General features: G+C 48.5%; 1 protein-coding gene across 3 annotated transcripts in view; it reads right to left on the reverse strand.

Annotated features, from left to right (window-relative positions):
- The window catches only part of RPL37 (ribosomal protein L37), a 263,271-nt gene that overhangs the window by 15,203 nt on the left and 224,275 nt on the right, over positions 1–23,793 (reverse strand). The window contains exon 1 of one of the 3 annotated variants that reach the window (XM_068250970.1): positions 1,131–1,213. The exons of the other annotated variants lie outside the window; for them this stretch is intronic. Within the exon in view, the coding sequence (XP_068107071.1) occupies positions 1,131–1,133 (3 nt within the window). The 5' untranslated portion in view covers positions 1,134–1,213. Of the gene's footprint in view, positions 1–1,130; positions 1,214–23,793 lie in introns of those variants that run through there. 3 annotated transcript variants of the gene reach the window in all.

Raw genomic sequence — 23,793 nt, forward strand, 5'->3', positions numbered from 1 at the left:
TCTTATTCCTCCTGATCTCCTTAATATATTCTCCAAATTTGAGGCTCTTAGCATTTAAGGGGGCTTTGCTATTAACCCTTAAAGTCGGCGGCTTTTTTATATTATACGGAGCGTTACGGTTTAACGCGAAATTACGGTAGCGTTTAATGCGAAATTACGGCATGAACGAAACGCGAAATTTCGCGTTGAAAATTACGCTTACGGTATTTTCAATTACGATTTTAATGGCAATTTTGCTACGCTAATTTCGCATCGTAATCGCAAATTTCACATGCGTAATTATAGTAATGCGAAATTACGAAAATTTCAGCTCAACTCTAAGTGTATGTGATAAACTCATTCACAGGTGTCCATTATGGGTCACTGTCCAGAAAATAAATATGGCAGCCTTCATATACCTCTCACTACAGGTGTCTTAATAGACAGCTAGCACAATCTGTATAGATTCTGCCTACAGAAAATGGACCAGAGCCTGATCAGGGACAGTTACTGGAGGAAACATGCTTAGATCTGACCATACACTTATTTTACCCAATTAGACGAAAATGTCTAATTGTGCAAAAATTGCATTTTCTATCAACACCACAAAAATCACCCGAACAAACTTTGCAGTTCTCGTACTGTCGATCCCAGGTTAATGACAATTACGGTATCGATCCTAAACACAGTTGTACAGTGTATGGTCAGCTTTGATAAAATCACCAGATTGCTTAAAACCGTTTAGTCCAGTCCCAAGCCATTCATATGCATGCCTACAGAATTAGTGCCACTGCATACAAGACTAATGGTGTCTCCAGAACAGTCTGAGCTGCATGCCCTAGTGACCTCTGACAGAGCGGAGGAATCACAAGAAGTACCCGGATCTGCAGCGTGGCCGGTGACAGCACACTGCGGAGAGAGGGAAAGCCATAGACAGAAGAGTCTCACCCCTTCCAGGCACTGAGCATCTCCAGGCCTCCTCTCCGTAAAAGAACTATAAACTCCTCCAAATCCCCCTAACCTCCAGCAATTCCGGCCCCCATATTATCAGGGGGCCCCTCGCTCTTCATGGCCGGGGGCTGTGGGCCTCTGATGCGGGGCTAGAGGAGGATGCATAAGGATTACACTTGGCGACAAATCATCACACTCACCATCTTCCCCAGCGGCCGATACGATAGAGACCGGAACTAGGGGAACACTTCCGCTAAATCAGGGAAAATCGCTTCCGCGTGCACGCTTCCTGTGAGCGGCGTCAGGCGTGGCTGCGCCATGTCAGGTGTGGGCAGCTGCCCATACTCTTATTGTAACAGGGCGGCCGCCACGAAGTGCTTTGTTATATCTTGTTCATTGCTAAAGTAGTTGTTATTTTTCTTGTCAATGGTGGCCTGAGGTTATTAAACAGGTGCTGATAAATTGAGGTGGGGGAATGCCGTATTCTGCCTTTATCCATGCCTTACACATTAATGACACGAGGAAGAGGCCCTGTATTAGGCAACTTTCACAGTGGCCTTTGCGATGCTTTCTCTGTGACAGCAGGAATACAAGGGATTGGGGACAGTAATAATAACGTTTCTATAGCGCTTTTCTCCCATGGGCGTTGGGCGGCGAAAAATAGGGGGTGCGGCGCGCGAAAAATGGGCGTGGTCATGACATTCTATGGGCGGAGCTAACGTAATGATGCAACAGCGAGGCATAAGAAAGCAGTGTCTACGCCGTGATGTGGTCTAACGTGGATTCACATCATAGGTGTGCAGAAACTGTGTGATGCTATTTAACCCTCCTGGCGGTTAATTTTTTTTGACAAAATGGCAAAAATCCTTTTTTTTTTAAATTTTTTTTTGTGTTTCATGTAAAGCTACCAGAGTGGTAGCTACATGAAACACCACTAGAGGGCGCATGTGTCCCTCTAGTGTGATCGTCGCCGCCATCAATAGCAAACAGGGGAACGCGTATATAACGCGCTCCCCTGTTTGGCTTCTCCTGTCGCCATGGCGACGATCGGAATGACGTCATGGACGTCAGCCGACGTCCTGACGTCAGACACCTCCGATCCAGCCCATAGCGCTGCCCGGAACTCATTGGTCCGGGCAGCGCAGGGCTCTGGCGGGGGGGCCCTCTTGCGCCGCTGCGTACGGGCGATCGCCGCAGAGCGGCGGCGATCAAGCTGTACGCGCGGCTAGCAAAGTGCTAGCTGCGCGTACAGCATTTTAAATGGAGCAAATCGCTCCACCAGATTTTAAATGGAGCAAATCGCTCCACCAGGGGCTGAGATATCTTCCTGCGCGGCATAGCCCGAGCTCAGCTCGGGCTTACCGCCAGGAAGGTTAATAGTATGCCATAACCCCAAAGCAGCAAACACAGCCAACTATGACCATTAAATAATAAATGCAGCAACAGTTACCCCAGACTCCACAAAATAAACGCAATGGGCAACATTTCAGCACAAATAAACGCATTGCGGGCAACATTTCAGCACAAAATAATCGCATTGCGGGCAACATGTCAGCATAAAATAAACGCAATGGGGGCAAACATGTCAGTACAAAATAAACGCAATGGGGGCAAACATGTCAGTACAAAATGAACGCACTGCGGGCAAACATGTCAGTACAAGATAAACGCACTGCGGGCAAACATGTCAGTACAAGATAAACGCACTGCGGGCAAACATGTCAGTACAAGATAAACGCACTGCGGGCAAACATGTCAGTACAAGATAAACGCACTGCGGGCAAACATGTCAGTACAAAATACACGCAATACTGCCAAACATGTCAGTACAAGATAAATGCACTGCGGGCAAACATGTCAGTACAAAATGAACACAATGTGGGCAAACACTTCACCTGCAAGAAAAAACATTTACTCATTTACAGACGTCCCCTCACGCAGCCGGCCTCTGGTGCCTCAGGTGCAGCTCCCCTTGGCCTTGACGATCTTCAATCTCCCGCTCAGCCTCTCACAGGCAGAGCAGGGCTACGGCAAGATGGCTTCCCGTAGCCCTGCTCTGCCTGTGCCTGCCGGAGGAGAACATTGCAGGCTGGAGCGGGGCTGTGGGGAATGAACTAGCGCAGCGTCTAGTAGACGCTGCGGCTAGTTCACTGTACGGTGGCCAGAGTCCCGAGGCCGGGACGTCCCGCTGCTAAAAGCGGGACGTTTCCCGGGACCTCATGCAGCCTGGGACAGCGCCCCCCGAAGGCGGGACGCGTCCCGGGTAAAGCGGGACGTATGGTCACCGTAATGAAGTGTTTACACAACAAAATTATATTTCTGCAAATGCCAGACTGAACAGGTGGAGTTTCAGTCTGGATTTAAACACATCCAGAGGTGGAGCTGTCCTGATCTGCTTAGGTAAGGAGCTCCATAATGTAGGAGCAGTATGACAACTCTGGGACCAAAAGTTTTCAGGTGGACTCTGGGTATGACAAGATTATTAGAATCTGTGGATCTGATATTGTAGGGAGTGCTACACAGCTGTAGCATTTCTTTCAAGTATCCAGTGCCCAGATTATGAAGTGACTTAAATTACAGTGACCAGATTTTTCTGGGTTCATCCTGGGAAAAGGGTGGGTTGTTTGCGTGCCTAAGTAAGCCTAAGTAAGATTTCCCTACAGCTTTCTCTGCAGCAGCTCTCCCTTCTCTAATTACTGCAGGCACACGAGTGAGTCCAATGCCTGATGCTGCCTACCTTTTATAAGGGGGGTGGGCTCCAGGAGGGGGTGTAGTCTGATTGGCTATTGTGCCTGCTGACTGTGATGTAGAGGGTCAAAGTTGACCCTAATGATGCACTATGGGGGCGAATCAAGCTTCCGGAAAAGTGTGCGGTTCTCCGCGATCGCGAACTTCAGAAGTTCGTCGGCGAACCGTTCGGGCCATCTCTAGTGAAGACTGCAGCTAAAGTTCTTTTGTTGTCATGCGCTGTCCTCCGATCAGAAGGACTCCAGTTTTATCTGCAGTTAGTCTCAGCCAGTTGTCACTCATCCATTGCTGTAGCTCAGCTAAGCAGACGTTATGCTCAGCTAAGCAGTGCCGCACGTTATGCTCGTGTTGCGTTGGGTACAGTGAGGCATAAAGTCAATTAAAAGTATGCTTATGGTCTCTTTTAGTGCTCATTAACACTACAGAACGTACGCATGAATGCGTTTTTGTGCATGAGCTGCTATCGGACAGAATGCACGTCACTGTGCCCTAAAGCGCAAATGTTGGCTAAACGTGTGGGTCATGCGATAAAATGTTCACAGACGCATTACATCGTAACGCAAGGGAGTGCACAGGTGTAATGTGAATGGTAACTTATTTATTTATTTATTATATTTATAAAGCGCCAACATATAACGCAGCGCTGAGTCTATGGACTTTCAAGTTGCCATGTGGATTGTACACTATGGACAAGATTCACAAAGATTTTTCACCTGTTTTCCGGTTTTCACCTTATCTACAGTATGTTACTTTGTAAGTAATATTGAAATGAAGGTAATTTGCAGTGTAAAAGAAGTCTCACTTCTACTGTTTAAAGTACCGCTACATAAAAAAAACATAATTATCAGTTAATTATCAGTTAAAGGGGAACTGAAGTAAGAGGTATACGGAGGTTGCCATATTTATTTCCTTTTAATCAATACCAGTTGCCTGGCAGCCCTGCTGGTCTATTTTTCTGCAGTAGTATCTGAATAACACCAGAAACAAGCATGCAGCTAGTCTTGTCAGATCTGACTTTAAAGTCTGAAACACCTGATCTGCTGCATGCTTGTTCAGGGGCTATGGCTAATAGTATTAGAGGCAGAGGATCAGCAGGATAGTCAGGTAACTGATATTGCTTAAAAGGAAATATGGCAGTCTCCATATACCTCTCTCTTTAGTTCCCCTTTAAAATCTCACAGAATCGACAGGCTTTGGACTAGTCTATCTCCTCATGAAGGCTGTGACAAACACCAGCTACTCCCGTCTACTATGCTGCAGTTGCCATACAGGTCTCATCCACTCAAGGCTTCTGGAGGTGAATCCTCTGTGAGCACAGTGAGGCCGGTTTCACACTGCTAACCAGTGCTAGCGTGGCATGATCGCAACGCCAAAAGCAGCCTTTGGGAATTTCCGTGTCAGTATATGCAGTCATCCCCTTCAGGGTGAAGAAATACATTTCGAAGAAGTGTATTGACAAAATATTCTTCCGTGCATGCACACTGCAACGCTACCGCACACGTTTTTACAAATATATGCGTCGCCATAGCCTTACACGACATACGGATGTGCTCACGTCGGGATTGTGGCGAACAAGTCACTTCCGCCGCATCGCGTCAGTCTGAATGGCCCTATAGATTTACATTGGCGTAGCGTTATCCTGCGGTAAAACGACGCGCCGTGCCAGTGTGAAAGGGGCCTAAAAGTTTAAGATTGGTTGATATGCCCATACATGATACAATTGGTAAAATAAATTATCGATTTTGCACTGGAAATCAAGCAAAATCCCAAATCGAGTCAGCACCGTCTTGAGTAGAAAAATTAGCTCTTTTAATAATTAAATAGCATGATGTCAAGCAGCAGCGACAGCAGCCCTTTCTCAAGCTAGAAAGCAAGAATCATCACACTAACATAACTCACAGTCTCCTTAAATAGTACAAACATCTATGAGCTCACCTATGTCTGACCAATCAGAGAGAGGCAGAGACCAGGGACAAGGTGGTACACACATCTGCAGTCGAAAGGACAGGAGTGCATTGGAATGGGACATTCCCGTTTGCACTGCCACATGTGTGGCTGTGTGGCGAAAGGAGATGTGTTTACGCATCCATCTAGTGGAAAGAGATGTTATATTAAAGGGTACTTTAATTGTGAGTCAACATTTGTTGTTTATTTGATTAAGTGCCCATGTGGTCTAGGTTACGTGGGCAAGACCACACAACCACTCCGTGACCGCATCTCATCGCATAAATCTGCGATTAGAGGAGAGAGTTCTGATCACGCAGTGGCATGTCACTTTAAAGATTGCAGGCATGCAGTCTCACAACTGAGAGTCCAGGTTATTGACAATGCTCCATACAGTGTAAAGAGGGGAGATCGTCATAGATCACTGTTGAAAAAAGAGGCTATGTGGATCAGGAGATTGGGGACTTTTGGCAGAGGGGGGTTAAATAAAGAGTACGAGCTGTCAGGGTGTATATAGATCTGTACTGTATTGTTTTCTTGGTGAGCGAATAATGCATTTTTAATCTAGTGTATGTTTCTTATCTGTTTTACAGAAAGTTCGTGCCGGCGAAGAGGAGCTAGGCGGAGACTGGAGAGTTTAAATTGTCCAGGGCTTGCTACATAAGGATTGCTGTGCGGGGTGATGCTGGGGATTTCTGGGCTGGGCTGCTCAACTTGCTATACAGGTATCGTAATTTGGTGTCATGGTTGCTATGGGGACGATGTTTACCTTTGGGGAGTCACATGATAGCGGGGGCGGATCGCCCGGTGCAGCTGGTGACGTGCCCTTATATTATGACGAATCGCGTTCGCATTAGGTTGCGATGCGCTTACGTCATTGGAGGAAAGGACCCACGTGACTAGGGCCGTGTGATCTGTGACGCGGCGGATATCGGCGGGAGGGGCAGCGTAGTTCTGGAGTCCCTGGCGTCTCTCCGCATGGCAACAATTTTGTCCCGCTGATCAGGTGGGTTGATGTATGCTGATTTCTGGGGGAGGTATTGGAGTACTCCGATTTACATACTAAGGGATTAGTTCCCCATCAGGTCCGCCGGTCTCTGCCTCTCTCTGATTGGTCGGACATAGGTGAGCTCATAGATGTTTGTACTATTTAAGGAGACTTTGTGAGTTATGTTAGTGTGATGATTCTTGCTTTCTAGCTTGAGAAAGGGCTGCACGCCCGAAACAGCGGAGCTGTCGCTGCTGCTTGACATCATGCTATTTAATAAATAAAAGAGCTAATTTTTCTACTCAAGACGGTGCTGACTCGATTTGGGATTTTGCTATATGTTTGGTCTGATGTGCACAGACCATAGGAGTCTTAGCACGTCTGCATTTTATTCCCCCATTGGTGCTTGCCGCACACTGTGGCACTGGAAATCAAGGTCATTTTGCTGCCACCCCTCTCTAGATTGAAACGAGGCAAAGAGACCTGTCCTAAAAGAAAAAAACAAACTAGCCAAATCAACAATTTATAAAATAAGACAATGCGGTAGTGTGTCTTTTCTTGAGGAGTTCTAGCTGGTTGCCCTGAAATAATTTTCTGAGTAGTAGTAGTAAAGTAGTAGACAAACAGTTGAACTTCCTGACTCCTGTGTACTCCCTTGCCCTCATCCTACCCTGTCTGTTCGGTGAGTAGACAGCATGAGTCATCAGAAGGAAGATTTAATTTTATTTATTTATTTATTTAAGTATTTATATAGCACCAACATATTACACAGCACTGTACAGAGTCTTGTCACTAACTGTCCCTCAGAGGGGCTCACAATCTAATCCCTACCATAGTCATATGTATGTATCGTGTAGTGCATGTATCATAGTCTAGGGCCGCTTTAGGGGGAGGCCAATTACCTTATCTGTATGGTTTTGGGATGCTGGAGGAAACCCAGGCAGACATGGGGAGAACATACAAACTCCTTGGAGATGTTGACCTGCCTGGGAAAAATGACCTAGCTCCTTTGTAGAAAGGGCGTGCACTCAGTGGAGCCGCACAGTTTAATTTTGTTTTTATTTTGGATGGTGAACACTCCTATCGATTATTATAAACATGCCCCTTAAGTTCTCTTTTAGGCAGATCTGGTTTGTGTAGTAGTCAGAAAAAAGCCTGGCACATTTTCCCTGTGATAAGAAATAATTATATAAGGGGGGACTTAAGCCTGGTAGCAAGTTCACTGCCAGTGTTTCCTCCACCTTTGTCTAATAGTCAATCAGGTTTCACCAGATTAATTATTTTTTTTCTAAAGAACTTCTATCTTCGTTGGAGGTGATTAGAGAGCAACCATAAGGGCTCAAACCCACTAGCAGCCCTTTCTAAGCGTTGGCGACATGAAAAAGCTCTTGCCAATGCAATGCTATGGGGGATTTTTATAAAATCACACCGCTTAAGTGGGATCACACCCATAACATTACATTTGCAAGAACTTCTCAAATCACAAGCGCACAGAAATGGCTTAGTAACATACTACTAGTGGGTTCCAGACCCTACAGCTCCCACAGAGCTCAATCATAATTCTCTTTTTCGTCAACTTGCATTAAGATGCATGCACAGCTTTAACCACTTAAAGCGGATCCGAGATGAAAAAGTAACTATAACAAGTAACTTGTCTATATATCTTATCTAAAGTTTAGATAGTTTACACAGCAAATCTAGCTGCAAGTAGCTTCAAAAGTGTATGTTTACTTATTGCTGTGATACAATGAGGGTAGCCATGTTCTGTTTGTTACACTACACTGAGGCAAGCTGATAGCATCTCCAGCTCTCAGCCTGTGGAAAATTTCACTCCCCTCTCCTCCTCCTCCCTCCTCCCCTCTGCCTCTGAAATCTCTGGATAGTAACCTCCTCCTCCTCCTCCTACCCAGACTGACCTCCCATAAGCCCTTGCTACCTGGGACTGAGTGCCAATGCTCTCTGAAAAGCTGTGGGCGAGGCTTGTCTAGTTTATAGGGAATTAGAGTATTAAAACAAAATAAAAAAAGTATTTGGCTTGAGGAATGTCCTATAAACTATATGAAAGGAACACAATTATGCAATGAGTAAAAGTTTATCTCGGATCCACTTTAAGTCCATCTGGATGGATATATCCGTTCAGATAGCCTGCCCTGCTGCCGCTGAGCACAGTTCCCATTAATTGATCTAAGTTCCTGTATGAAAGACTGACACCATCACTGAGACTAGAGTTGGGCCGAACGGTTCGCCTGCGAACGGTTCCATGCGAACTTCCGTGGTTCGCGTTCGCGTCCCGCAGGCGAACCTTTGCGGAATTTCGGTTCGCTCCATAATGCACATGGAGGGTCAACTTTGACCCTCTACATCACAGTCAGCAGGCCCAGTGTAGCCGATTAGGCTACACTAGCCCCTGGAGCCCCACCCCCCTTATATAAGGCAGGCAGCGGCGGCCATTACGGTCACTCGTGTGCCTGCATTAGTGAGAGTAGGGCGAGCTGCTGCAGACTGTCTCTCATAGGGAAAGATTAGTTAGGCTTAGCTTGTTCCTGGCTGCATACCTGTTCTGTGAACCCACCACTGCATACCTGTACTGTGAACCCACCACTGCATACCTGTTCAGTGAACCCACCACTGCATACCTGTTCAGTGAACCCACCACTGCATACCTGTTCTGTGAACCCACCACTGCATACCTGTACTGTGAACCCACCACTGCATACCTGTTCAGTGAACCCACCACTGCATACCTGTTCAGTGAACCTGCCACTGCAAACCTGTTCTGTGAACCCACCACTGCATACCTGTTCTGTGAACCCACCACTGCATACCTGTTCAGTGAACCCGCCACTGCATACCTGTTGTGTTCAGTGAACCTGCCACTGCAAACCTGTTCTGTTCAGTGGACCCGCCACTGTATACCTGTTCAGTGAACCCGCCACTGCATACTTGTTGTGTTCAGTGAACCTGCCACTGCATACCTGTTCTGTGAACCCGCCACTGCATACCTGTTCTGTTTAGTGGACCCGCCACTGTATACCTGTTCTGTTCAGTGAACCCGCCACTGTATACCTGTTCAGTGAACCCGCCACTGCATACCTGTTCTGTTCAGTGAACCTGCCACTGCATACCTGTTCTGTGAACCTGCCACTGTATACCTGTACTGTTCAGTGAACCCGCCACTGCATACCTGTTCTGTTCAGTGGACCCGCTACTGTATACCTGTTCTGTTCAGTGAACCCGCCACTGTATACCTGTACTGTTCACTGAACCCGCCACTGCATACCTGTTCTGTTCAGTGGACCCGCTACTGTATACCTGTTCTGTTCAGTGAACCCGCCACTGAATACCTGTTCTGTTCAGTGAACCCGCCACTGTATACCTGTTCAGTGAACCCGCCACTGCATACCTGTTGTGTTCAGTGAACCCGCCACTGCATACCTGTTCTGTTCAGTGGACCCGCTACTGTATACCTGTTCTGTTCAGTGAACCTGCCACTGTATACCTGTTCTGTTCAGTGAACCCGCCACTGTATACCTGTTCAGTGAACCCGCCACTGCATACCTGTTGTGTTCAGTGAACCCGCCACTGTATACCTGTTCTGTTCAGTGAACCCGCCACTGCATACCTGTTGTGTTCAGTGAACCCGCCACTGTATACCTGTACTGTTCAGTGAACCCACCACTGCATACCTGTTGTGTTCAGTGAACCCGCCACTGTATACCTGTTCTGTTCAGTGGACCCGCTACTGTATACCTGTTCTGTTCAGTGAACCCGCCACTGCATACCTGTTGTGTTCAGTGAACCCGCCACTGTATACCTGTACTGTTCAGTGAACCCGCCACTGCATACCTGTTGTGTTCAGTGAACCCGCCACTGTATACCTGTTCTGTTCAGTGGACCCGCTACTGTATACCTGTTCTGTTCAGTGAACCCGCCACTGCATACCTGTTGTGTTCAGTGAACCCGCCACTGTATACCTGTACTGTTCAGTGAACCCGCCACTGCATACCTGTTGTGTTCAGTGAACCCGCCACTGTATACCTGTTCTGTTCAGTGGACCCGCTACTGTATACCTGTTCTGTTCAGTGAACCCGCCACTGCATACCTGTTGTGTTCAGTGAACCCGCCACTGTATACCTGTACTGTTCAGTGAACCCGCCACTGCATACCTGTTGTGTTCAGTGAACCCGCCACTGTATACCTGTACTGTTCAGTGAACCCGCCACTGCATACCTGTTGTGTTCAGTGAACCCGCCACTGCATACCTGTTCTGTTCAGTGAACCTGCCACTGCATACCTGTTCTGTGAACCCGCCACTGCATACCTGTTTTGTTCAGTGAACCCGACACTGCATACCTGTACTGTTCAGTGAACCCGCCACTGTATACCTGTTGTGTTCAGTGAACCCGCCACTGCATACCTGTTCTGTTCAGTGGACCTGCCACTGTATACCTGTTCTGTTCAGTGGACCCGCTACTGTATACCTGTTCTGTTCAGTGAACCCGCCACTGCATACCTGTTGTGTTCAGTGAACCCGCCACTGTATACCTGTACTGTTCAGTGAACCCGCCACTGCATACCTGTTGTGTTCAGTGAACCCGCCACTGTATACCTGTTCTGTTCAGTGGACCCGCTACTGTATACCTGTTCTGTTCAGTGAACCCGCCACTGCATACCTGTTGTGTTCAGTGAACCCGCCACTGTATACCTGTACTGTTCAGTGAACCCGCCACTGCATACCTGTTGTGTTCAGTGAACCCGCCACTGCATACCTGTTCTGTTCAGTGAACCTGCCACTGCATACCTGTACTGTTCAGTGAACCCGCCACGGCATACCTGTTCTGTTCAGTGAACCTGCCACTGCATACCTGTTCTGTGAACCCGCCACTGTATACCTGTTCTGTTCAGTGAACCCGCCACTATATACCTGTTCTGTTCAGTGGACCCGCTACTGTATACCTGTCTGTTCAGTGAACCCGCCACTGCATACCTGTTGTGTTCAGTGAACCCGCCACTGTATACCTGTACTGTTCAGTGAACCTGCCACTGCATACCTGTTGTGTTCAGTGAACCCGCCACTGTATACCTGTTCTGTTCAGTGGACCCGCTACTGTATACCTGTTCTGTTCAGTGAACCCGCCACTGCATACCTGTTGTGTTCAGTGAACCCGCCACTGTATACCTGTACTGTTCAGTGAACCCGCCACTGCATACCTGTTGTGTTCAGTGAACCCGCCACTGTATACCTGTACTGTTCAGTGAACCCGCCACTGCATACCTGTTGTGTTCAGTGAACCCGCCACTGCATACCTGTTCTGTTCAGTGAACCTGCCACTGCATACCTGTACTGTTCAGTGAACCCGCCACTGCATACCTGTTCTGTTCAGTGAACCTGCCACTGCATACCTGTTCTGTGAACCCACCCCTGTATACCTGTTCTGTTCAGTGAACCCGCCACTGTATACCTGTTCTGTTCAGTGAACCCGCCACTGCATACCTGTTGTGTTCAGTGAACCCGCCACTGTATACCTGTACTGTTCAGTGAACCCGCCACTGCATACCTGTTGTGTTCAGTGAACCCGCCACTGCATACCTGTTCTGTTCAGTGAACCTGCCACTGCATACCTGTACTGTTCAGTGAACCCGCCACGGCATACCTGTTCTGTTCAGTGAACCTGCCACTGCATACCTGTTCTGTGAACCCGCCACTGTATACCTGTTCTGTTCAGTGAACCCGCCACTATATACCTGTTCTGTTCAGTGGACCCGCTACTGTATACCTGTCTGTTCAGTGAACCCGCCACTGCATACCTGTTGTGTTCAGTGAACCCGCCACTGTATACCTGTACTGTTCAGTGAACCCGCCACTGCATACCTGTTGTGTTCAGTGAACCCGCCACTGCATACCTGTTCTGTTCAGTGGACCCGCTACTGTATACCTGTTCTGTTCAGTGAACCCGCCACTGCATACCTGTTGTGTTCAGTGAACCCGCCACTGTATACCTGTACTGTTCAGTGAACCCGCCACTGCATACCTGTTGTGTTCAGTGAACCCGCCACTGCATACCTGTTCTGTTCAGTGAACCTGCCACTGCATACCTGTACTGTTCAGTGAACCCGCCACTGCATACCTGTTCTGTTCAGTGAACCTGCCACTGCATACCTGTTCTGTGAACCCACCACTGTATACCTGTTCTGTTCAGTGAACCCGCCACTGTATACCTGTTCTGTTCAGTGGACCCGCTACTGTATACCGGTTCTGTTCAGTGAACCCGCCACTGCATACCTGTTCTGTTCAGTGAACCTGCCACTGCATACCTGTTCTGTGAACCCGCCACTGTATACCTGTTCTGTTCAGTGAACCCACCGCATCAGTGCGCATACCTGTGCAGTTAAGTGAACCCACCTACCTACGTGAGTGCACGCAGTGTGATATACCACTCCGTGCATACCCGATATGGACAAAACAGGTAGAGGAAGAGGTAGTGCCAGAGCAAGGCCACCCGGCAGGTCTGCGCGAGGTCGTGTAAATGTAATTTCGTGTGGACCTGGCCCACAGTACAGTGCTCGGAAGAAGGCACGTCCCATCACCTCCCAAGATTGTCAGGACGTGGTTGAGTATTTAGCGACACAGAACACCTCATCTTGCTCAGCCACCAGCGCTACTACTAGCACCACTTCCGCTGCATTTGACACTTCGCAAGAATTATTTAGTGTTGAAATCACTGATGCACAGCCATTGTTGTTACAGCCAGATGAATTTTCACCAGCTCATATGTCTGAGTTACGCGGCAACACTATGGATGTAACGTGTAAGGAGGATGAAGGACCTACTGATGGTGCATGTTTAGATTTGTCTGAGGCAAGCGAAGCTGGGCAGGATGATTACGATGATGACGATGATAGGGATCCTCTGTATGTTCCCAATAGAGGAGATGAAGAGGGGGACAGTTCAGAGGGGGAGTCAGAGAGTAGTAGGAGGAGAGAAGTTGCTGAATGAAGCTGGGGCAGCTCTTCGTCAGAAACAGCTGGTGGCAGTGTCCGGCACCATGTATCACCACCTATGTACAGCCAGCCAACTTGCCCTTCAGCATCAGCTGCTGAGGTCCCCATAGTGCCCACATCCCAGGGTGGCTCAGCGGTGTGGACATTTTTTAATGTGTGTGCCTCAGATCGGACCAAAGCCATTTGTTTGCTCTGCCAACAAAAATTGAGCCGTGGAAAGGCCAACACTCACGTAGGGACAAGTGCCTTACGAAGGCACCTGGAGAAAAGGCACAAACAGCAATGGGATGGCCACCTGAGCAAAAGCAGCAGCAGCACACAAAAAAAAGTCACCCTCCTTCTCCTCTTCCTCCTTCAGGTGCATCATCTGCTTCTGCCACTTTCTCCCTTCCACCTTCACAGGCACCCTCCTCCACTCCGCCTCTGCCCTTGAGCGCTTCCTGCTCCTCTGCCCACAGCAGCAGTCAGGTGTCCGTGAAGGAAATGTTTGAGCGGAAGAAGCCAATTTCGGCCAGTCACCCCCTTGCCCGGCGTCTGACAGCTGGCGTGGCAGAACTGTTAGCTCGCCAGCTGTTACCATACCGGCTGGTGGACTCTGAGGCCTTCCGTAAATTTGTGGCCATCGGAACACCGCAGTGGAAGATGCCAGGCCGCACTTATTTTTCGAGAAAGGCCATACCCCAACTGCACCGTGAAGTTGAGAGGCAAGTGGTGTCATCTCTTGCGAAGAGCGTTGGGTCAAGGGTTCACCTGACCACGGATGCCTGGTCTGCCAAGGACGGGCAGGGCCGCTACATTACGTACACAGCCCATTGGGTCAACCTGGTGGTGAACAATGGCAAGCAGGGCGCAGCGGACCAAATTGTGACACCTCCACGGCTTGCAGGCAGGCCTCCTGCCACCTCCTCTCCTCCTGCTACATGCTCTTCGCTGTCCTTCTCCTCCTTGGCTGAGTGGCAGTTCTCCTCTCCAGCTACACAGCCCCAGCTCCGCAGGGCCTATGCTGCATGCCAGGTACGACGGTGTCACGCCATCTTAGACATGTCTTGTCTCAAAGCGGAGAGTCACACTGGAGCAGCTCTCCTGGCTGCTCTTAAGAAACAGGTGGATGAGTGGCTGACCCCGCACCACCTGGAGATAGGCAACGTGGTGTGCGACAACGGCAGCAATCTGCTTGCCGCTTTGCATATGGGGAAGCTGACACACATACCCTGCATGGCACATGTCATGAATCTAGTTGTTCAAAGATTTGTGGCAAAGTACCCTGGCTTAGCGGATGTCCTGAAGCAGGCCAGGAAGTTCTGTGGGCATTTGAGGCGGTCTTACACAGCCATGGCACGCTTTGCGGAAATTCAGCGGAAAAACAACATGCCGGTGAGACAACTACAGTAGAATGAAACAGTCTGGGAAGATGGGGATGTTCTGGCCCGACAACTGGACACTGATGAAAAATGCATGCAGGCTCATGCGGCCGTTTGAGGAGGTGACCAACCTGGTGAGCCGCAGTGAGGGCACCATCAGTGACTTAATTCCCTACGCTTACTTCTTGGAGCGTGCTGTGCGTAGAGTGGCGGATGAAGCTGCGAATGAGCGTGACCAGGAACCGTTATGGCAGGAACAGGCATGGGACCAATTTTTATCAGACCCAGCTGTTTCCTCAACACCTGCGGCAGCACAGAGGGGGGAGGAGGAGGAAGAAGAGAAGTCGTGTGCAGAAGATGAGTCAGACTCAGAGGATGATGAGCAAGGTGTTTCTTTGGGGGAGGAGGAGGAGGAGGGGACGGCGGCAGGAGAACACCTGCAGCAGGCGTCGCAGGGGGCTTGTGCTGCTCAACCTTCCCGTGGTATTGTTCGCGGCTGGGGGGAGGAGGTTGACTTACGTGACGTCACTGAGGAAGAGCAAGAGGAGATGGAGGGTACTGGATCCGACTTTGTGCAGATGTCGTCTTTTATGCTGTCCTGCCTGTTGAGGGACCCCCGTATAAAAAACCTCAAGGGGAATGAGCTGTACTGGGTGGCCACACTACTAGACCCTCGGTACAGGCACAAAGTGGCAGACCTGTTACCAACTCACCTGAAGGTGGAAAGGATGCAGCACATGCATAACCAGCTGTCAACTATGCTTTACAATGCCTTTAAGGGTGATGTGACAGCACAACGCCAGCAAGGTACCACTGCCACTAATCCTCCTCCCGTGTCCACGCAGTCAAAGACAGGACGCTCCAGCGATCTCATGGTGATGTCGGACATGCGGACGTTCTTTAGTCCAATGCCTCGCCGTAGCCCTTCCGGATCCACCCTCCACCAACGCCTGGAACGGCAGGTAGCCGACTACCTGGCCTTAAGTGTGGATGTAGACACTGCTGTGAACAGCGATGAGGAACCCTTGAACTACTGGGTGCGCAGGCTTGACCTGTGGCCAGAGCTGTCCCAATTTGCCATCCAACTTCTCTCCTGCCCTGCCGCAAGCGTCCTGTCAGAAAGGACCTTCAGCGCAGCTGGAGGCATTGTCACTGAGAAGAGAAGTCGCCTAAGTCACAAAAGTGTTAAGTACCTCACCTTTATCAAAATGAATGAGGCATGGATCCCGGAGGGCTGCTGCTCGCCCCAAGACTAAGTCAGTCCCCGCACACACAGCATCTCTGCCTGCACGCCGTGTGACTGGCTGCCTGGCCTGCCCCAAGAAGACTAAGTCGCTCCCAGTCCCTCCACACAGCATGTCTGCCTGCAGGCCGCTTGACTACCTTCTCCGCCACCACCAACAGGGTCCGGGACTCCAGGCGGATTGCTGAATTTTTTAGGCCGCTGCTAGCAGCGGCCGCTGTAATAATTTTTCTGGTGCGTGTACATGACTAAAATAAAAAACAAGTGTCAGCGCCAAGGCAGAAGGCGACCGCAGCCGAGAAGGACAATGTCCAAAAGTCCACACAAGCAATGAATATATAAAGTCAGCGCAGGTCTATAGTAATACAGCTTTCATCATTTTTTGGTATAAGGATCTTCGAACAAAAGGGTAAAGAAGCAAGGCTTACCAGATTCCAACAACCCACATTATAAGGTTGTAAACGAGTTTGATAGGTGGTCCGCAGAACTTTCAAATGGTGTCGTTTCACCAGCGATGTTGCACACTACAGATTCCTCTGGAATATTGTAGATATCCTGAGATCACAGAGACTCACCAAAGGGGAGTCCAGTAGGATAGTGACATGAAAGAGATGTACGGCACATCTAAGTGTAAACCGTCTTTATTACATAACAAGTAAAACAATTAAAAACAAGGATAAAGGAAAACTCACATACGGGGCCCGTGCACTGGGAACCCCGAAAAAGTAGCGCGCATAAAATGGTCAATAGAAGACCTCAAATAAAATGGTGCCGCCTGTCGCCTTCCGCGACAGGCGGCACCATTTTATTTGAGGTCTTCTATTGACCATTTTATGCGCGCTACTTTTTCGGGGTTCCCAGTGCACGGGAACCATTTAAAAGTTCTGCGGACCACCTATCAAACTCGTTTACAACCTTATAATGTGGGTTGTTGGAATCTGGTAAGCCTTGCTTCTTTACCCTTTTGTTCGAAGATCCTGTATACCAAAAAATGATGAAAGCTGTATTACTATAGACCTGCGCTGACTTTATATATTCATTGCGTGTACATGACTGCCTAATTTTTCTAGCTGCACTGCGGGCAGCTGCAACAACAAAAGAAAACGCATGTACATGCGCCCATTCCCCTTCGTGATCATTACCTTGCCGTGGTGAAGGGGCTTGCGTATCACAATGAAGCAATGACCGGCGCCTAGATGAGTGTCTCGGGGGGCACACAAAAGATAATAAGGTCGTTGCTTCATTGTGGTCAGACCAAATTTGATCAGCTGGACAGTCACTGTTCTGTCATTCAGCTACATCAGCCAGGCGACCATATGGGCTGTAAAGCCACCAAAACCTGCACTCTCGCCATGGTGCGCACCAGTCCAGCACGGCCGTCACTACACAAACAGCTGTTTGCGGTGCGTTACACGGTGAGTTTGGTGTGTCAGTGTGAAGCAGTACCTTAATTACACTACCTGATTGATGAATACACATGCAAGATGTTTTAAAGCACTTTAGGCCTGTCATTTAGCATTCAATGTGATTTCTGCCCTTAAAACGCTGCTTTGCGTCAAATACAGATTTTTCCCGGGGACTTTTGGCGTGTATCCCACTCCGCCATGCCCCCTCCAGGTGTTAGACCCCTTGAAACATCTTTTCCATCACTTTTGTGGCCAGCATAATTTTTTTTTTCTTTCAAAGTTCGCATCCCCATTGAAGTCTATTGCGGTTCGTGAACTTTAACGCGAACCGAACGTTCCGCGAAAGTTCGCGAACCCGGTTCGCGAACCCAAAATCGGAGGTTCGGCCCAACTCTAACTGAGACAGCTCCGTCTTTCATAAATCCCCTTCTGCCCCATCCACGCTTTACTTCGGCTTGCGTAGTAATACTATGCATGCAGTAAGCTCCGAGGGCATCTTGTGTCCAAATAGTAAAATGACATCTGGAAATAAAATTTTTCAGATAATTACATTTTGATGGTATGACGTGATCAGTGGAAGTCAGTGGCAGGTTTAACCCTCTGGGGACCAGCTGCCTAACCCCCCTTAAGGACCAGGCCATTTTACATGTGTGGGGGCGCATTTGGGGGGGTCAGGCAACCGGATCCCCAGTATAGTTAGCTAGGCATGGTGGAGCCAGGTGTCCCCCGTAATGCCAGCAGCCTTTTCTCACCTCCCAGGCTCCATCGATGAGCAGCTCTATCCCCCTCCACTCTGGCCAGCATCCACGCTCGCACTGCCGTTAAGTTCCGGGTCGCGGCTTGATGACGTCATCAAGCCGGGACCCGACACTTAAGGCAGAGCGAGCAGGGATGCTGGTGAGAGCGGAGGGGAGCGACGATCTTTGGGGGAATGTCAGGGAGGTGATTCCTGTCCTCTTCTTCCCTTCTTCGGGTGCGCACGATCGCGTCGGGAGCAGAAATGGCAGGTGGCGTAAATCCTACGCCACATCAGAGTAAGGCAGCCACAAGTGCGGCGTATGATTTACTTGCAGCGGCTCCCCAAAGGTTAATTGACTTGTAGCATTTTATTGCAGAGATTATTGTGTTTTTCTAATTTTATTAATGCAAACCTGAAGTGAAAATAAAATTAAAATTGTATCTGTAGAGCTAATCCTAAACAAAATTTTCTTGAAATCCTGTTTTCCAAAATTTGGTTTTAAGGATTGAGAATCTAGGCTGGAAGTTTGAATGACACACAGTGGTGTAGCTATGAACTATGGGGTCTCCAGCAAATATTTCAGGGGTCACACCTACCTAAGCTCCTTCCGACCCACCCACCACTGTCCCCGTAGCAAGTATGACCCGTAAACCTCCCTCCAAACGACTACCAAAAAGGCTCCCTGAGCATGTCACATGTCTTATGGAGAAATGCAGCATATGGGGCAGCTGTACTTAAAGTAGAGCATCCCAACCCTGTCCTCAAGGCCCACCAACAGTACATATTTTGCAGGAAACCACAAACATGCACAGGTGAGATAATTAGTGCAGAGCTGATTAACTACCTGTGTGGATTTCCATAAAACATGCACTGTTGGTGGGCCTTGAGGACAGGGTTGGGGAACACCGGCTTAAAGGATATCCAAGGCGATAAGTCACAAGGAAACAGAGGCCACCTATAGGTCCCAGACCCTTAGCAATCACTTCCGTGATGACGGTTCTCTTGCATGCGGCTCTCTCAGTTGGTTATTCAGTCCGGTAAAGACCACCACCAGAGGAAGTCAGTGACTTTGAACCAAATCTAGTTGGCCGCTCATGTGCGGTAGCTCAGTGCCAGTGCTCTCCCTGCATTCAATATGACACAGTGAGCGTGATCAGAGCAGTGGCACTGAGCTTCTGCGCATGCACAACCAATTCAATTCTGTTCAAAGGTCACTGACTTCCTCTGGTCGCTGGCTTTACTGGAGCAAATTACAAACTGAGGGAGCTGCACGGAAGTGATTACTGAGGGGCTGGGACCTATGGATAGCCTCTGCGTCCTCGAGGCTTTTCGCCTTGGATATCTGTTAAGAAGAGAGGAGACAGTACCCGGTGCTGGTCATCACGGGAGTCATTGTTATGCCCGTGAACATATGTGTTACACTAACTGGCTGCTGTTTATTGAGCTTTCGCACCGAGAAATGATGACCTACTGAACTTTTCATCACTCCCCTGCTATCATGAATGTACGCACAGTCACACAGAAGTTTTATGAACTCTGCTTAGTTTTCAAAAGCACTGCCTCTGCAATCCCACTTCCCCCACAGCAGAGGTAAAGCACTGGTTTCTTACAATAAAAAAAAAAAAATAATAATAAAAAGCGCACCCAGGCAAGTTCCAAGTGGGATTAGTACTATAGGTAAACATGTTTATATCATTCATCATGCCTCATGTTGCTTCAGGATATGTCAGTATGCCTTACAACTGCTACAGCTACGTATTTACAGTCATTGTGCTCTGCTTGGCCTGCTACTGTTCGCTGTGTCTGGCTTTTGTTCCATCTACTTCAGCTACGCACACACATGACCTGGACTTTTGAGCTGGCTGCCCAAGCTACATGCTAATTATATGATTCGTTGATGACTGCTATGAACTACCTTGGCTCGCTTTGCTGGGATGCTACATATTGAGGGTGTTGTCCTATGAACCTCTAGGCCTACCACATTATTTTTGGGATCCCTGATCACATTAGGTGATCGTTAGGTGGATGGTTGTTTGAGGGTGGCTGTGAGTGAGTTCTCCACTTGACACGATGCCGCGTGTCCTTTTAATTGGTATCTATTTATGATTAATAAAGATTATATTTATATTTTTTCACTATATTTATGAGTACAGTGTATCTGTTACACATACCTCTCAACCCCCTTGGTTCCTTTAATTTTTACGTTATTGCTTTTGGAGAGGTAGTGTATACAGAATTATCTATATTTTTTTCTTGCGTTGCAGCGCCTTTCCTATAAAGGAATAATACCTTCTGTCAATAGGTTAAAATGGGGTCATAGCCCCAGGAGACGTGCTGCATACGCATATAAGTGTTTTTTGAGTGGACAACGGCGCGGTGATGCTACAGTGGGATGAGTTGGTGTCGCAGGTGGAGAGTGACTGCTCGCAGACGCAGGGTGCCAGAGATTCACACCAGCTGATCAATGGAGCGTTCCGCAGGTTGACCAGGCTGTATGAAAAGAAGTCCCGCCTCTGGTGGAATGTCAAATACAATAAAACGTACTTGGACGATCAGTTGAGTCCTATGTGGCTTAGATTTCAGACCTTTCCCCACAGGAAAAATATATCGGAAGATTTTAAAACACGGTGGGAAAATAATTTTGAGACCTGTGCCAGGATCTGCCTCAGTCTGATGAATGAATTGGACGAGGCAGATCTGGTCAGTACTGAGGCTGAAATTGTTAAAATAACCTTATCCATCCAATCTTTGGAGTCTGACCCCCTATATAAAAAACTGAATCAGGAGTTGGAAGCCCATATCAAAAAATTTAACAAGGACCTTGTGATCCAGCATGATCAAAAGCTCCTAAAAGATCGTATAGCCTATAAAACAGGGACGGCCTATTGCTGGGGCTTTCGTCCATCTAAACCATATAAACCAAAGGGGGGTAAACCCAATCCCATACAGGAGCCACCTGTACAGCCGGTACCGACTGAGTCCGACTCCTCGATCACGAGTGGGGGTCCTGCCCCAATTGGTGGCAAGGCCCCTCGACAGAGAAGTCCTAAGAAATACAATTTAAGGCAGACTAATTGCAGGAGAGGTCAACAATCTAAACAAGGTAAGACTCCACAAGGTGAGGCGACTGGTGAGAGATGCGGGGGGAACTCGGACTCTGCCCAGGGAGAGGACGAGGACGATGGTCCATCATCTGGGCCCTCGTCGTCGCCTTTTTTGGGGTAGGCGGGCTGGCGGAGCAGGGCGTTTCGGGGGGTGATAATCCCCCTACAGGTTGCATTGATCTACAGGTGATCAATCTCACTGGTGAGATATTGTCTGAATCCATACATTCATTACTAGGCAAAGGGCTTGGGTTCTGTCCGACATACAACTTTGATACTTTTGAGGTGGTGACCGATATACATATTTTCGGTCGCAAAGTCCTCATGAAATTACTCCATGATGGAGTTTCGTGTAATAGTCTACAACCCTTACCACAGATTGTTTTGTCGCAACGGGACAGACAAGCCATGGCTGATCTAGTTGATTTACAGAACAATGTTCGCTCTGAAGACATTGAAAATAATACTATACAATATATACCTGATACTTTACCAGTGACATACCAACCTACCCTTGCTGAACTTGAATTGAGGAATAGGTCACACCGGTTCCCGCCCTTCTCGGCCAGCCCTAGTCTGAGGACCTTCGTCTCTGTAGTTGAACGGGACATTTTACGACTTTCAGGGAGAACTTCCGACTCCCAAAATCTATCAATTGAGGAGTTGGGGGCTCTTGAGGAGTTGAGGAGTCAGACCAGATGGGAGATCAAGCCCTCCGATAAAGGGAGCAATGTTGTTGTGATGGGGGTGCTGGCCTACAGGGATATGTGTATGGATATCCTTAACCAACGTGAGTGTTATGTTCGTGTCCCCGCATCCAGGGTTGCCAGATGTCAGAAACAACTCTTTACCATCATAGATGACGCGGTGATACGCAATATCATTGCTGAAGATATTGCCTGCTTCCTGAAAATTATACATCCCGTAACTCCAACATTTTACGCGCTACCCAAGATTCACAAGCACAGAGACCGTCCACCCGGACGACCCATTGTCTCTGGGTGCGGGTCCCTGACGGAGCGGGTGAGTGTGTACATTGATTGGCATCTTCAGCCTCATGTGCAGGCTCTCCCGTCTTACGTCAGGGACACCATGCACCTCTTGAGAATCTTGGAGGAGGTTCAGGTTCCCCCCAATACGATTCTGGTAGCCCTGGATGTCGAGGCATTATATTCCAGTATTCCGCATGAGCTTGGTATTTCTGCTGTGGGTACCTTTCTGGGTGAGCTTGACATACGAAAAACGGCCCACAACATTTTCTTGTTGGACCTTTTAAGGTTCCTGCTTTCGAACAATATTTTTGTTTTTGACGGGACACACTACCTCCAGGTGCAGGGGGCTGCGATGGGCACTATGTGTGCTCCGTCGTATGCCAACCTGTATCTTGGGGAGTGGGAGCGTACGATCTTCTCGGACGACGGTCTCTCGATGTACCTGTGCCACGTGTTGATGCGGCACAGGTACATCGACGACATCTTTGTCATCTGGACGGGGACGACCAATGAATTACAGCTGTTTGTCGACGCCTTGAACGTAAATGCCAGGAATTTGTGGTTCACGATGTCGTTTGATTTCAAAAAAATCGCTTTTTTGGATATTTGGGTCACTATTGACCATCAAGGCTGTTTGGTGACGGGCCTGTACAGAAAGGACACAGCTACCAATGCTCTATTACGAGCCGATAGTTTCCATCCAGGACATACCATTAGGGGTATCCCTGTGGGCCAGTACTTGCGCGTTAGGTGTAATTGCTCATCTTCCACCACTTTTGAGGAGGAGGCTGCCAACCTGAGAACACGTTTCAGAGACCGAGGCTATCCGGACCATCTATTACGTAGGGCCTACCAGCGAGTGAGCACTGCGGATCGCAGTACACTAGTATCTAAGGTCGGATCTTGAAGGGACGATGGGAATGATGTACGCCTATGTGTGCGCTATTCTGCGCAACACAAGGAGATTATGCGTATCCTTCAACGGCATTGGTATATTCTTATCAATGATCCAAAAATTGAACCGTATGTGACATCTGAGCCAAAGGTCACATGTAGACGTGCACCGTCCCTCCGAGATCTGATTGTTAAAAGCCATTTCAAGGGCCCACAAGATACCCGCCCCCATTGTATTGTTAACGGCACTTATAGCTGTGGTGGATGTACGGTTTGTCGTTTTTTGGCCATCGGGAGGGAAGTTATCCTTCCTGGTGGACATCGTTGGCATTTACAACACTATGTAAATTGTAATACCCCATTCGTTGTGTATCTCCTTTTGTGCCGTTGCGGTGCTCTCTATGTGGGGAAGACTGGACGTGAATTAAAATCACGTATCGGT

The sequence above is a fragment of the Hyperolius riggenbachi genome, chromosome 1, assembly GCF_040937935.1.
Source record: "Hyperolius riggenbachi isolate aHypRig1 chromosome 1, aHypRig1.pri, whole genome shotgun sequence".
Taxonomy (NCBI): Eukaryota; Metazoa; Chordata; class Amphibia; order Anura; family Hyperoliidae; genus Hyperolius; species Hyperolius riggenbachi.